We start from the raw sequence: 16163 nt of genomic DNA on the forward strand, positions 1-16163 counted from the left end.
ATTTAATGGATCGGATTACATTTTTTATTTTTCTCCGATATCCGATCCAGTAATTTAGGTCAGTATCGGACCGATACCGATACGTAATATCGGATCGGTCCATCTCTAATTGGGACCCACGCCCAGTTTCACACCTTGGCTCAGGCGATTAGAGGATCATCAGGGGGTCCTTTTCTCCCTCTGTGCGGGGGTTACTCCCACTAGGTTTATATCTGGGACTCTCCACCATTTGACCTTAGAACTGAAGAAGCTTCTCGGATGAGAGGTGAAACATCTTCAAGCAACTTAAAGAAGTCCAGACGCTTTTCTTTGCAAGCTCCTTTGACAAAAAATTTTTATTTTATGTGCTGGAATGTGCAGAAAATAGGTTTAAATGTTAAACTAATTTCTTCAAGTCAGAGAATGGTGCATATAATTAAATTTTTCGCTTGATGCATAAAGTTAAAAGATTAAAACTGATAAAAACAAGTTTAAAAAAAAGAGACTTTTCTATTTGATTACATTTTGTATGATGGATTATGCAGAAAAAGTAGAATTGGGCTGAAAGATCTATCGCTTTATCACCTATTCAGGTTGTAAATCGGGTTTTTAAAAAGTGACTAAGTAATTAATTACTTTTGAAAATAAGTAATCAGTAAAGTAACGGGATTACTTTTTGGGGAAGTAATCAGTAATTAGTTACTGATTACTTTTTTCAAGTAACTTGACCAACACTGTAAGGCACACTTAAAATCCTTCAATTTTCTCAAAAATTGAGAGTGTGCCTTATGTATGAATTCTGGTTGTGCTTACTGACCTCGAATCGATTTTGGCGTGCAGAAATCTGTTAAAAAATGTTTTAGTACAACTTTGGTAAGCCGCATTGCTTGATGGATTGTCAGAGCATTACGGCTGCCGTAGTGAGGAGCTTCGCGGAGTAATCTGGGTCCAAAACTCCGTCTCTTCAGGTCCCTAAGTCAAACGAACACTGAGAGTTAAACACGGTCTAAATTCTTTAATCTTTAATAAAATCATCAGCGTTGCTGCTTTACCAGGTGTAACAATTAAGTTTTAACATCCATGCATCCATGAAAACAGAATTTATTAAATTTAACGGAGTTAGAAGTTAACAGGAAGTTAGCTCGCTAGTTTACAGCTAAACATAACATACCATGTTCTGACTGAGAGACTTTTGAAACTAGTTAAAACGTACAGCTCTGCTACCACTTCCGACATAAATGAAGACAGAAAACTAAACAGCAAGGGCATTTGCAGGGTTACTGAAGTTGGACTGCCTGGTATATAATGTTGTGCTACGTGATTGCTAGTGACACAGCTATATTAGCATAATATTAGCACAGTGAAGCTGGAGGATGAACGCCAACTTTTTTTCCCACGTTAACATTTATTAACTTTTTTTCCTACTCAATAAATGTTAACGTGACGGATTCTGGTGGTCAGGGACAAATGCAATCGCATAGCAGGATGCTATACATGGGGCAAACTTCAGTCAGGAGAACAACTGAGATTATTTATCCACAATACAAGGTTAGTTATTAATATACTGCAACAATATGGGAATAAAACAGCTGCGAGAAAATTCAACATTAATGAATCAATGTTACGGAAGTGGAGGAAGCACAGTTTTTAGCTTTGCCCATATTTCAAAAAGTGCTTCATCTCTTTGCTATGACTGTCGCCCGGCATAATTTGTAGATGATAGTGGTTGCTACAACTACTGTTTTGGTCGGAAGCATCGCAGCTGCTACAGCTGCGATGCTTCCGACCAAAACAGCTTGATGACATCATCATCATGCGCTATCGCGGTACCGATATCGTTGGCCAAATTTATATCGTTTCTATCGTATATCGTTTATATCACCCACCCGTAGTGAAGAGATTTGTGAACATTAAAGAATTACCACGCCTGCAGCAAGCTAATCCTTGCTAAATGTGCATTTTGTTTTCAGGTTACACGACTGTAATGCCATGGCAGGGCATCCCTCTGGAAGAGTCCATACCAGTATGTGAGCGTGGAGACACTTTCTCAGTAGATGAGATCAAGCTGATAGAAAAGCAAACCAGCCCACCAGACTACCTGACTGAGGCTGAACTCATCACCCTCATGGAGAAACATGGCATTGGTATACTTAAATACTTTTTAAATAATTTAAGCAACAAGCTGGAGTTCAAGTATCTCGGGGTCTTGTTCGCGAGTGATGGGAGAAGGGAGCCGGAGATCGACAGACGGATTGGGGCTGCAGCTGCAGTAATGCAGACGCTGCACCGGTCCGTCGTGGTGAAGAGGGAGCTGAGTATAAAAGCGAAGCTCTCAATTTACCGGTCGATCTACGTCCCTACCCTCACCTATGGCCACGAGCTGTGGGTAGTGACCGAAAGAACGAGATCGCGGATACAAGCGGCAGAAATGAGCTTCCTCCGAAGGGTGGCTGGCCTCTCCCTGGCCCCGGGGCAGACCCAGGACACGCTGGAGAGATTATATCTCTCGGCTGGCCTGGGAACGCCTTGGTATTCCCCCGGACAAGCTGGAGGAGGTGGCTGGGGAGAGGGAGGTCTGGGCCTCTTTGCTTAGGCTGCTGCCCCCGCGACCCGGCCCCGGACAAAGCGGATGAAGATGGATGGATGGATGGATGGAGGCAACAAGCTGCCTGTGCACATTGTTTAATTTAAACTCAGCTGTTCGCTTAGATGGAAAGCTGGTCTGTGTCCAGGAAATGGACCTGCTGTGGGTTATCACTTCATGTCTGGTCATATTTTAATTGTGTGGTATTTGGGAAGCAAGGCAGAAACGGATTGCAGATGCCAGTCACCCAGTCTGTCATCTCTATTGCATGGATGATTCATTAATCTTTCTGCTCATTACACATGTTTATTATATCTTTGAGGACAACCTTTGAGGACTTAATGCATGACAGCAGTTCTTTGGCTGTAAATTCTGAAAACAGTCTTATAGATGTTGGTCTTTGTCCTCCCTCCAGGAACTGATGCTAGTATCCCAGTCCACATCAATAACATCTGCCAGAGGAACTATGTGACAGTTGAGAGTGGACGCAAGCTGAAACCAACCAACTTAGGCATAGTCCTGGTACATGGCTACTACAAGATAGGTCATTTGCTTAAGTTACCTTTGTATTCTCTTACTCTTGTAATGAATTTGTGCTTGGTCAGTAGTGGAGGGTTTCTGGAACATAACTGATTTATCTTTGGATGCTATGGCAACTAATGCAGGTACTTGAATATAACCAAATACCTGCAGGATATAGGACCAGACAGAGTGGTTTATAGAGCTAATAAAATACAAGATTATTATTAATGCAAATTTAATTGTGTTTTTCTCAGATGCAGAACTGGTGCTTCCCACTATACGCAGTGCTGTAGAAAAGCAGCTTAACCTTATTGCGCAGGGTAAGGCCAACTACCATCAGGTCCTACAGCACGCCCTGGATATCTTCAAGAGGAAGTTTCACTACTTTGTTGACTCCATTACCAGTAAGTCCAGTGAAACCACAGGAACGCAGTGTCGCAAGTTCCTTAAAGGGATTATTGATTATTATTATTGGGATTATTATTGGTAGCTGTGGCTCAGAACAGGTTGTTTGCTAATCTGAGGAAATGGTGAAGTGGCTAGTGACCTCACATTGAATCTTTGAGTAAGAAAACTGTGCCATTAAAACTGTTTTAAGTCAGATGGAAAAGATCTCAGAGCTTTAAACAGGCTGGTTTCTGCTAAATGGGTCGAACATGGCAGGGACTGGGTAACAGTGCTGTAATTACAGTTTTACATCAACAAGAAACATGTGACCTGTGAATGCATAGGCGACATATTATTAAAGCACACTGCAGGTTCCAGTTTCTTGTATGCAGCTGAAGCTCAGACTTTGTGTGTTATTTTTTCCAGACATGGATGAGTTGATGGAGGTCTCCTTTTCTCCCATTGCTGCTACTGGTAAGCCGCTGTCCCGCTGTGGCAAATGCCACCGCTTCATGAAGTACATCCAGGTGAGCAGTCAAAGCCACTAAACCCCGTCTGAAGCATTTGAAGACAGATTGAATTATCAAGACTGTTGGAGCATGATTGTAAAAGAAAATCCTAACACTATAGTGCTCAAGATTTGTAGATGTAAAATGCAAAAATTTCTCTGCAGTTCAAATTCTTTCAACATGATTCACAGCCTAAAATATTATTGTCTGGGTTTAAGGACAAGGACTTTGGAAATTCTACCTTTTTTGATATATTGTGGCATTTTTGAATCATCTAAGAAATTAACCATTGCAATTCTAAATCACAGCCACATATACATATATATATATATATATATATACATATATGAGGATCGCGAGTTCGATTACTGCCTGGGGCGTCTGTATCCAGTAAGGGTCCTAAGGCTAGACCCCCTATGCTAAGCAAGCCTACCGCAGACATGAGCGGGACAGATAAATATGAAGGCATGCCGGCTCGGACGTCGCCCGGATCAACAAGGTCCGCGTCAGGTGTTGAGGAACCAGGGCACCCTGACGAAAAGTGGGCTACTGGAACAAGAAGGCATCGGTGGGCAAGAGACGAAAACAGGGCATTGTTGGAATGCTACTACGCAATTAACCCCGGCGGAAGGGGCTACATGAATAGGAGCACTAGGTGCGGTGACTCCCAAGCTAGGCGAGTGGCTCCAGCAGATCCCGGGAATAACATCGGAGATCTCTGTTCAGAAGAGCGCAGTCCTGGGAACAGCTAAGATACTGCGCAGGACCCTCAAGCTCCCAGGCCTTGAGGAAGGATAAACCGCCCGCAGGGGCGTGCTGGGTGTTTTTTTTTTTTTTAATATATATATAATATAGCTTGAAGCGGCGAAGACATAGATGTGTGTTTTCAGACTTGGTGATGATATTGATCTGAAGTGGCCTTTAGCCACTTTATGGTAAAATGTGTAACTGCCCATGAGTGGCAGTGAGTGATTCTTAAATGAAATGAAGCAAACATGTGCATGCAGGCCAAGCCCAGCAGACTCCACTGCTCTCACTGTGACGAGACCTATAGTCTTCCCCAGAATGGAGCCATCAAGCTTTACAAGGAGCTCCGGTGTCCACTGGATGACTTTGAGCTTGTGCTTTGGACTTCAGGGGCGCGGGGAAAGAGCTACCCCCTGTGCCCCTACTGCTTCAGCAACCCGCCATTCAGGGACATGAAGAAAGGTAAGGCAGAATGGGAATGTTATGTTAACCACTGCCCACCAACTATAGTTAACTAGCATGAGCCTTGAAACCCTCTAAGAATCAAACTAATCCGTAATATAGTTTTCTGGTACTGGACTGATTCTTTTATATAATGCTTTTCTACTCTCCTGGAGCACTCACAGAGCTTTATACAACATGCCACATACACCTATTCACACAAGCACTTCTATACTTCTATACATTAAGTGCTTCCTAGGTAACATTCATGCAGCATCGGAGAGCAACTTGAGGTTAGTATCTTGTCCAAGGATATTTGGCAGGCAGACTGGGGGAGCCAGGGATCAAACCACCATCCTTCCGATCAGTGGAAGACCTGACCTGAGCTACATTCAACCTGAAAATCATTTAATCAAGATGGACAATGCTCAACTTTAAACAATTCAAAAATACAGAGTTGCTTCTTTCTTTTAACACTAAAAGGTTAGCATGGTCAACCTTTTATGGTCAAAAAAGCAGAGAAAGACGGGGCATCAGGGAGCCACAGTGAAGGTTAGGGAACTAAGAACCAGATGTTGTAGAGAACTGGTTCCCATTATTTCAGTCTGCTTGCCCATTGATTCTGCTTATCAATTATACTTCCACTTGCATTTGCGCTGAAATCAACTGAGCTCTGAAAGTTTTTTAATAGTATTTTTTAAACCTTTGTTCACGGTATTTACACATTCACCTAAAAATGCAAGAGCTTATCGGTTCGATCCTGGGGGTGTTAGGAAGGGCATCCATGTTAAAAATGTGGCAAATAAAACATGCAGAGCCACCTGCTGTGGCAGCCCCTTGTGAGCAGCGGAAAGTAGTTTGTAAGAGTATTTCATTTCGCAGAAATACCTTTTTGAAGATGGAGGTCCAGAGTAGGGCTGGGCCATATCATACTGTTCACGGTAATACCTGTATACTGTTGGGCAACGATAAGGAAATGAAATATCGCGATAGAATATGGGTAAAACGCGCATGCGCAGTACCTTTGTTTTCATACGCACATGGCGGGAAAAGCATGGCGGTGACAGAGAATGAGAAGGGCGAAAGCGGATCGTTGAATGAAACGGATGAACCAGAATTGGTTTGTAAAAATGCTGCAACTCCAGTGGTGTGGAACTGGTTAAGCTTTTGTCAGATACACGACAAAGCACTATTTTTGGTAGAGCATGCTAGCGGGCCGTTGTTATTCCCGTGGGTTGTTTTTTTTTTTAGAAAATACGGCACACTTAAAATCAATCCTTTGATTTTTCTGAAAATCAATAGTGCCCCTTATAATCCCGTGTGCCTTATGTATGAATTCTGGTTGTGTTTACTGACCTCGAAACGATTGAATGTGGTACACGGCGCTCAAAAATCTGTCAAATGTTTTAGCACGACTTTGCTAAGCTACGAAGCCGCACCGCTTGATGGATTGTAGGAGTATTACGGCTACTGTGGTCAGGAGCCTCACGGAGTGATACGTACTGTGCTTCAACATAATACTACCGTATTGTGTGTGTATAACCTCTTTTTAAGTTTTGTGGATATTATATATGGTTATGCTGAGGATTTGTCGGCCAATTTCCACTGAAAATGCCTTTAACTTTAATGCACATAAAAAGCAGCTGCTTGTTTAAGTGAAAATACATTGATGGTTTGTTTGGGTTTTTTTGCACTAATAAAGTTGTGGAGTTGTAAAGTATTTTGTCTAGTGTCAATTATATCGTTATCGCAAATTTTCAAATGTATATTGTGATAAATATTTTTGGTCATATCGCCCTGCTCTATTCCAGAGTACTTAAACTAGGTGATCTGTACTATAGTAGTAGGATTACTGCCTAGTTCTATTTAAGCATACTGTGCCCTGGTCCTCTTCTTGAGGTGGGTCTGGGGGTGGTTCAGCTGAACTCAAGCACATTACACTTATATTATCTATCCATGAAGCCAGATAACACTCACCAATTAGACTGTAGGATTGTCTTAAAGACATAAAGACCTGTATGATCTCTAATTTTCTTCTTCTAAAGTCACATAAAACTGAGGTTATTGTACTTGGCCCTAAAATCTCAGACATATGATATTTCTAAGATTGTACCAACACTGTCTTAACAACAGCTGCCTCTGTAAGATTGCTGTGTTAAATAGTTAATCAATGTTTTAGGCATGTTTGAGGACAGTGTGTCAACTCTTCTAGCATGCTCCAATGAAACCACAGAATCAAAGGGAGACTGAGAGAAAGTGAGGAAACTACAAGATATTTACATGCTGGTTATCCCTTCATTGGAACTGAAGTTGACTGTGTAATGAATGAATAATTGAAGGAGCTCAATACACACAACACAATACATACAATACACACTACTGTCTTAGGAAAAGCGACCCTGTTTCTTTGTGCTTTCTGGTCTCATGGGCCCCTCTGACACTGTGGCGCTGTCTGCTTTTCTCAGGTATGGGATGCAATGAATGTACCCATCCATCATGTCAGCACTCTCTCAACTCGTTGGGCATTGGACAATGTGTGGAGTGTGATAGTGGAGTTTTAGTGTTGGACCCCACATCTGGTCCAAAGTGGAGGATGGCCTGTACTAAATGCAATGTGGTGGTGCACTTCTTTGAACATGCACACAAAGTGCAGGTAAGAAAATTATTGTCTTACTTTATTATTGTCTATTATGGACTGGCATGTATAGATGTTTTCAAACTGACCACACTCTATACTACAGTAACGTTCAACCTTTCTCACATATTCATACAGCACTTCATTCTATGCACTTACACTCTTTATTGCCGTTGCATCCTCACCTAATGCCAAGGTAGAATCGTCATTTCGTAATACCCATGTTGTTTGTCTGTGGGAGAAAGCCCATTGTAAGTACAGAGAGCATGTAACCTCCTCACAGAGAGGTCAAACTGTTTCAGTTTTTTCCATACAAGCATCTTTGATCTATAGCATTACTGAAACCGAAGAAAGTATGAAACAGTACCCCAGTTCCTTGATTTATTTATTTTTGTTAATGCTTTTTTCTCAGGTTGCTCAGGAGAGCTGTGATGTCTGTGATGCCTCTCTAGTTGCAGTGGACTTTAACAAGACTCGCACTCCTCTTCCTGCCAGTGAGACCCAACACACTGGCTGTGTTTTTTGTGATCCAGTGTTTCAGGATTTGGTGGAGCTCAAGCATGCCACCATGCGGCATTCCATGTACCGTGGTGGGGGTGGGAGAAGAGGAGGACGTGGACGTGGACGTGGACGTCGTGGCAATGCTAAAAAACCTAAAGATAAAATGGCTGCCCTAGCTGCTTATTTTGTATAGTTTCTGTGTGTATATTGTCCTTTTGCATGTCATTACATGAACTGGTTTTCTTCTGATAATGAATCTAAATATGGTAAATGGCCTGTATTTGTGTAGCGCTTTACTTAGTCTCTGTTGAACCCAAAGCACTTTACACTACTTTCAGTCATCCACCCATTCACACACACATTCACACACTGGTGATGGCAAGCTACATTGTAGCCACAGCTGCCCTGGGGCGCACTGACAGAGGCGAGGCTGCCGGATAATAGCGCCACCGGGCCCTCTGACCACCACCAGTAGGCAACGGGTGAAGTGTCTTGCCCAAGGACCCAACGACCGAGACTGTCGGAGCCAGGGGTCGAACCGGCAACCTTCCGATTACAACATGAACTACCAAGTCTTGAGCCCACGATCGCCCCATAAATACACAACAAATGTTTTGGGGGTTTTTTTTAATCATTTTTTCCCATTTTGTTAAGTGCTTTGAGTGGTCAGGTAAAGTTAAAAAAACACTATATAAGAACTAGAACCATTTGTCATTGTTACTAAGCACCTAAAAGACACATGACTTTATTCTATGCACTTTTTATCTATTATTCACACTTAAAGCCACCACAACAACAATCACCTAAAGGCACTTTATATTGTTGGGAAAAGGCCCTACAATACTACAGAGTATTGTACAGAGAAAACACCACCCCTATGAGGAAATGCTTTTGGCGAAAGAAGAACTCCCTTTTAAAAGGAAGAAACCTCCAGCAGAACCAGGCTGCACCAATGAGATTAACTAAATTCATCTCAATATTAATTTTAACTTTTTATAAACTGCTACTGGCATTGTAAACAGGCTAACATTTTGTCATTATTTAATCAGCATTCTCCAAAACAATTGTGAAAAAGTTTATTTTACATGTAGTTTAATTACTTGATCTTCATTTAAACTATTTCACTGCAGATTTTCCTCTTTGAAGAATTTTTCACATAAAAGGAAGGTATAATTACAGAATAAAATTATAGCAGTCTTACATTACTAATGTGTTTAAGTACTGCTTTTGGCAAAATGATGATACAACATGGGAACAAATTCATGACTAGGTGTAGCCAACCAACAGACTAAACACACATGAGACGCATTCTGCTAATTGGGGGTAATTGACTGATTCAGTGAAAGGGGTGTGTTCAAATTAATAGCAGTGTGGATTTCAGGTCATTCAATCTGTGAAGAAATGGGTGTCAATTAAGGCCCTTATTTAAGGAAGGAAGGCAGCAGCTGTTGTACCTGCTGGTTTAGCCCTTGCTCAGTGAGTAAAATGAGTTGTTCCAGACATTGCACTGGGGGAGAAAGAACTTTAATCAAAAGTTGATTGGAGAGGGGGAAATAATTGGCTGCTCAGCTAAAAAGATTTCAAATGTTTTGAAATGGGAAAGAAAAAGGAATACTACCATCTGCCTAGATGATAGAATAACAAGAATGGCAAAGAAGCATCCAGTGATCAGCTCCAGAGAGATCAAGGAAGATATATAGATCTCCATTTACCTGTGAGTACTTTAACAATCAGAGGAGAGGATGCCTATGTGAAGCCAAATTATTTCCAAGAAACCTCGTAAAAAGTATTGAAAAGGTTACAGTTTGCCAAAGAACACATTGACTGGCCCAAAGAGAAGTGGCACAATATTCTATGGACTGATGAAAGCAAGATTGTTCTTATTGGGTCTGAAGATTGCAGACAGTTTGTGAGACGACCCCCAAACACTGAATACAAGCCACAGTACACAGTGAAGACCGTAAAACAAGGAGGTGCAAGCATAATGGTTTGGGGATGTTTCGCATACTTTGGAGTTGGGTCCATTTATCACATAACAGGCACCATGGACCAGTTTCAGTACCTAAAAATACTGGAAGAGTATTTTTAGGTACTTGATCGAAACTTTTAACATATTTTTCAAACTAAATATAATTTGTTGGTTTGTTTTGTTTTTTGCCTTACGCAGAGAAAGAAATGCCCCTAAAATGGGTGTTTCAGCAGAACAATGACCCCAAACACACCAGCAAGCAGGTAACATCCTGGTTGCAGACCAAAAAGAGCCCAGCCCAATCCCTGGACCTCAATCTGATTGAAAATTTGTGGTGTGACCTCAAAAATTCTGTTTTTGACGCAAAACCCAAGAATACAGAAAATCTGTGGAATGTGGTCCAGTTAGCCTGGGCTGCAACTTCTGTTTGAAGGTGTCAAATGCTAGTTGACTGTAACTATTCCAGTTTGTAAATGAAAATACACACTTTTTTTTTTTTGAACAACCTAATATTCTTTTTCTTCATTTTTAGTAAAAATAAAGAAAAATAATTGTTCATGATTTCATTTGAGAGTGAATTTGCATAGCACAACATGGACCTTTTCCTCTGTTTTTAATACACTGTTATGTTGTACATAACTGTACGTAGGACACCTGGGTCAAGTGATGGATTTTTTGTTAATGCTACAAACTATTTTTTTTTTTTTTTTTAGGCTAAATGGAAATCTTCTAAATCAGCAAGATGTCGTTTCCTCTGCAGCTTACACATCATCTGCTTTAAGATGTGCATTAGAGAGTTATTTCCAGGATGTCAAGTACTTCAGATTTAAGGCTTTTTCAGGAGAGCGACCTTATCCACAGTAATATGCAGTGTAAATCCTATTTAAAAAGACAATCTATTTCTGTGGGAGTAGTTCAGGTAGCTTGCTCTCCACAAAGATAATAACACTGAATTAATTATATTCTTAATCTTAGTTACAGCACTCTCAATAGGACATCTACTGGGAACTTTCCTCCCTAGATAACACCTAGCACAAACAGCAGTAACTTAAATAGAGTTGAATGCTACATCTTATCAAACAAAGTGGACAAGAAAGCAGCTCGGGGGCGATCGTGGCTCAAGAGTTGGGAGTTCGCCTTGTAATCAGAAGGTTGCTGGTTTGAGCCCCGGCTTGGACAGTCTCGGTCGTTGTGTCCTTGGGCAAGACACTTCACCCGTTGCCTACTGGTGGTGGTCAGAGGGCCCGGTGACGGCAGTGTCCGGCAGCCTCTCTTCTCAGTGCGCCCCAGGGTGGCTGTGGCTACAATGTAGCTTGCCATCACCAGTGTGTAAATGGGTGGATATGTAAAGCGCTATACAAATACAGGCCATATTTTGGCTGGCAGTAGCTCAGGAAGTAGAGCAGATCACCTATTAAATTGAAGGCTGGTGGTTTGACCCCCTATCTCCATCCTTTGGGCATGATACTAACCCCAAGTTGCTCTCCAATGCATTTGAGTGTGAATGCTAGAAGCACTTGCACAGCAAAACAAGTGCTTGTGAGAATAAGGCAAGTTGTGTAAAGTGCTGTTCTCAGAGTAGAAAAGCACAATATAAGAACAAGTCCTGAAAAAGGGGGGAAATTAAAAGTGTGCAAATGTGTTTCTTATGTCATTTTATTACAAATTATCATTCAATCATTTATTGGAGACAACCATTATATAGCATTAAAAGTCATTGTTTAATAAAAAGCAGTTAAAGTTTAAGCTTTGATCCCATAAATATGCACTGAGGTTTTCATGTTCTGTTAGTGGATTAAAAGATCATTCATCTCTGGCTGCGCAGCAGGACTATGAGTACAAGGAGGAAGATCAGTCTTCATCTGCATCATCAAAGGCAACGCCAGTCGCTTGCTGCTTTCTGCAAACACACATGGACAGTAGCTTTATTTCACTCACATCAGTAGCATCACTGCTCTATTGAAGTCCTGTAAGAGACACCATACTTTTTAACCCCAGGGTTGATGAGCGAGGACCCCGGAAGTCTTCTCTTCATGGTCATTGCTGGAGCGCTGCTCTGCTGCTGCCAGGGCTCAAACTCTAAAGGAGAACAGTTTTGCATTAATGAAAACGTTTAATTGCCCAATTCCCTTTTTAAGCATGACATTTACATGTCTCCTTTTACTGAAAAAGATGGAATACTTCAATGTATATATAAGCACCGGATATAAGATCATTATTGTATTCAGTACTTACCTCAAAATTACCCAACACTAAGAAAATCCCATTTTAAAATCACTTAAAACAGTTTTAATATATTTAGAAGAGATTGCATTACAGCTGAAAATAAATGCAAATTTATTATGATGTTAAAAGAAAATTTGAGCCTCTTTCAAGATTAAAGTTTATTGTGACTGGTAGTCCACACTTGCAGAACCACATCTATGTGTTGGGGTTCTGTACCAGTGGGCCAGTTTCACAAAACATGCAGAACAACTACTCCAGTCAAGGCATAATGGCGAATAAATATTTGTAGTACAGTCAAACTGAGTGTTTGAAACTGTTTACAGATGTCCACAGCAACCATCGTTTATGTGGTTTTGTTTTATTTTTTTCCCCTTACTTCTTCCTCATCATATGAGTTTTCCTTTGGGATGAATAAAGCTTTTCTTATTCATGATGGAGAACAAGGGAAACTTCCAATATGATCCACTATTAACAGGTACACCTGTAGCCCCAAAATCTTACTTTCCTTCTGGTAATTTCCATTGTCTTTACAAAAGATATACCCATTTGACATTTCCCAGGTATTTTGGTTGCAGCAAAAAATTATTATGGATTTCACAACAGATCACAACATGATCTGTTGTACAGCCTCTTGTAATTTCATTTTACACATGAAAATGAAGAGCAGCATCTCCTGATCCAAGGCAACTTCAGCTACCATAACCATACTGGATTACACATACGGGAAGCTTCTGTTGTGGTTTAATCATGTTTCTAACCTGCAGAGTGTCCTGCTTTACATTCCTGACTGAAAGCATGCATCAATGGAATCATTTATGAGCAAACATCCATTAGGTTGTATAGAAAAGTTGGCCACAGCCAGTGTGACATCACATTTAGATTTTGAATCCTTGGTATTGGAGATGGCCAATGGTTATTTGAAGCCAAGAGCCATTTCACAAATGTATACCTGTGGGCCGTCTTTGGTTTTTCACTGGACTGGCTGAGGGGGGTCCACTTGAGGGGCCACCTGTGAAGGGACATGTTGCAGTCAGTACTGATCTAAAAGGAAGTTAGTTTTAATTCTGCATAAAATGAGTCACAACTACAAAGTGAATTCACTGTCAAGCTGTGTGAGGCTGTCAGCCATCGTGAACAGCAGCTCCCTCAACTTGTCTGTGGCCTGTGGACCTTCCAGTCTGGACAGAGTTACACTCAGGTCTCCTGGACTGGATCCCAAACGCAGCTCTGCACCAACCTCATGCACGGAAACAGACACATCTCCACTATTGCAGGATGCCCTGAGGAAAATAGAGATATATTCAGCCTCACTTACCTGACCACAGCTTTTTATAGTTCCATGCAAGAAGTGATGCATGCAGGAGTTGAGTGTGGTCTCACCTGAGTTTTAAGACATAATCCTCTGTAGATTTTAAGGCAAACCGCTGCCCCTGAACACACAGGGAAGACAGAAATTATGACAGTATACTGAGTGAATGAGAAGAAACCCAGAATACTTACAAGGTGCTTCAGACTGTCCTTAGTGTACTCCACACTCCAGACATTTGCAGCATCTGTCAGACTACAGCACACGATGTTTTAGTGTGCATGTGTGCCTAAACTAATGCGCTCACCGTCAGACTTTCACTGTCAGTTAAAACTAAATTTTATACCACCGGGGGAAAGGCCGTAACATCAACAAACTACTAATACTTCCATTTCCTAGCTTATGTCCAAGTACAAACGTATTTTTCCGAATAAAAAAGATTTAATTTCAAATGAACTCCGGCTAATAACAACATCTGACTCACCAGACACTAAGCATTCCGTCTTTCCTGCGAGTGTAACAAAGGAATTTAGATTGGCTTGTTTTATCCAACACGGTACAATAGGAATTTACACTAACATCCATGTCTCCACTATGGTTCACAGAAGAACAAAAGAAAAACAAGCGTATGCCTCTTGCACTCTTGCAAGAGTACACCGTTTCATAGCATGAGTGCCAGACACCTTTGACAAGCGCCATCTTCTGGCTTGGAATGGTTACTTCACTGGCTTGCAGACTACGGGGACCTCTCCCTCTCGATGTAATCGGCATACCAATTGTTGAATGGAGGAGTAAAGATCTATACTTCTGTTCCTGAATCCAGAGCACACACTCAATAGCGGTTTTAGATACGGGCGACACGGGCGGTTGCCCGGGGCGGCATCGTGGTGAGGGGTGGCATCACGGGCATCGGCAAAAAAGAAAAAAATGCTTGAACTCATGCTGCACCGACGTCAGCCAGGGAATGGCACAGGCACCGATCGGTTTTCTATCGCCCATTTGCTGGGGGTAAGGGCGCCCTCCTGCTGCTTCCGGCACGGGGAGGAGAGGCCGGGGATTCTCTGGCTGGTTGGAGCAGCATCTAATAATAATCAAAACAAACCAACAAACACGAAAACACCAGACGTCCAGGGCGCCAAACAGGCTAGGACCGCCACTGCACACACTTGTACACCTGTGTTAGCAAAATAGCACTGGACCATGCCCTGTGGACATTAACTTTATTGAAGAGAATACTGAGCATTTTTCCTTTCCAGTTCACAATCAATTCTACCCCCTGGTCAAAAATATGTATAAGAAAATTGACCTAATATAATATTATTTATAAACATACCTGTCCACTGATTGTCCAGTTAATTGCATAAGTACAAGGAGGCAGGACCTCACAGGAGAAGTATACTCCATAATGTGTTGTACATTATTATATGTATATTATATGTATTTTTTATCTATTGTATTTAACAACACCAAGAAGCTACAAGCAAAGAAAGACCACACCATGGCACATGTTTAAACAAGGAAAGTTTATTGATGAAAATTATTTCTTTAACAAAAAAACATAACAATTTTTTCATCCCAAATAAGTAAGTTCAAAGCAACACAATGGTGGCCCAATATCAGACAGAATTGTGAACTCTGGGTGGCACGGTGGTTAGCACTGTTGCCGCACAGCAAGAAGGTCCTGAGTTCAATTCCACCATCAGGCCGGGGTCTTTCTGTGTGGAGTTTGCATGTTCTCCCCGTGTTTGCGTGGGTTCTCTCCGGGTACTCTGGCTTCCTCCCACCGTCCAAAGACATGCAGCTTGTGGGGATAGGTTAATTGATTAATCCAAATTGTCACTAGGTGTGAATGTGAGTGCGAATGGTTGTCTGTCCCTATGTGTTAGCCCTGCGACAGACTGGCGACCTGTCCAGGGTGTACCCCGCCTTTCGCGCTATGACAGCTGGGATAGGCTCCAGCGCCCCCCGCGACCCTGAAAAGGATAAGCGGAAGCGAATGGATCGATGGATGAATTGTGAACTCTGTTCTGTGGAATGGGCAATCATAATGGAAAAAAATCAAAGGAGTGAAAGGGTTTGACCCTTACGAGCACACAGAGTGGACAAAATACGTTAGCGTGCTGCCCAACTTTCACCACGCTCATATTTATAATTATACGGTTCTTGGAGTGAGTGCATACACTCATGAAGTTTAGTAACTTCAGGTCACTGCAACAAGCCGACGGATGGGTACAGGACCTTGAAATGCACCATGTAGAACGAAATTCAATTCAATTCAATTTTATTTATATAGCGCCAAATCACAACATAAGTCGCCTCAAGGCGCTTCATAGATACAGAGAAAAAAAACAAAAAAA

The 16163-nt window shown here is 41.7% G+C and overlaps 2 protein-coding genes across 2 annotated transcripts in view; one reads left to right on the forward strand and one right to left on the reverse strand.

The window, feature by feature from the left end:
- The window catches only part of top3b (DNA topoisomerase III beta), a 24875-nt gene extending 16299 nt beyond the window's left edge, over positions 1–8576 (forward strand). Inside the window, exons 12-18 of the mRNA XM_005745833.1 lie at positions 1950–2123; positions 2979–3107; positions 3340–3489; positions 3899–3999; positions 4989–5190; positions 7635–7822; positions 8217–8576. Coding sequence (XP_005745890.1) covers positions 1950–2123; positions 2979–3107; positions 3340–3489; positions 3899–3999; positions 4989–5190; positions 7635–7822; positions 8217–8498 — 1226 coding nt within the window. The 3' untranslated portion in view covers positions 8499–8576. The remainder of the gene's footprint in view (positions 1–1949; positions 2124–2978; positions 3108–3339; positions 3490–3898; positions 4000–4988; positions 5191–7634; positions 7823–8216) is intronic.
- A 3344-nt stretch (positions 8577–11920) lies between these two features.
- Positions 11921–14544, reverse strand: paxx (PAXX non-homologous end joining factor). Its single transcript, XM_005745835.2, has 7 exons — positions 14291–14544; positions 14001–14061; positions 13881–13930; positions 13602–13780; positions 13450–13509; positions 12260–12353; positions 11921–12174 (listed from the first exon to the last, which is right to left on the reverse strand). The coding sequence occupies exons 1-7, from the start codon at positions 14503–14505 to the stop codon at positions 12126–12128; spliced, it is 708 nt and encodes a 235-aa protein (XP_005745892.1). The 5' UTR covers positions 14506–14544; the 3' UTR covers positions 11921–12125.
- Positions 14545–16163: the final 1619 nt, after the last annotated feature.

Source organism: Pundamilia nyererei, unplaced genomic scaffold (assembly GCF_000239375.1).
Source record: "Pundamilia nyererei isolate P.nyererei 1_Seehausen unplaced genomic scaffold, PunNye1.0 scaffold00167, whole genome shotgun sequence".
NCBI classification, from domain to species: Eukaryota; Metazoa; Chordata; class Actinopteri; order Cichliformes; family Cichlidae; genus Pundamilia; species Pundamilia nyererei.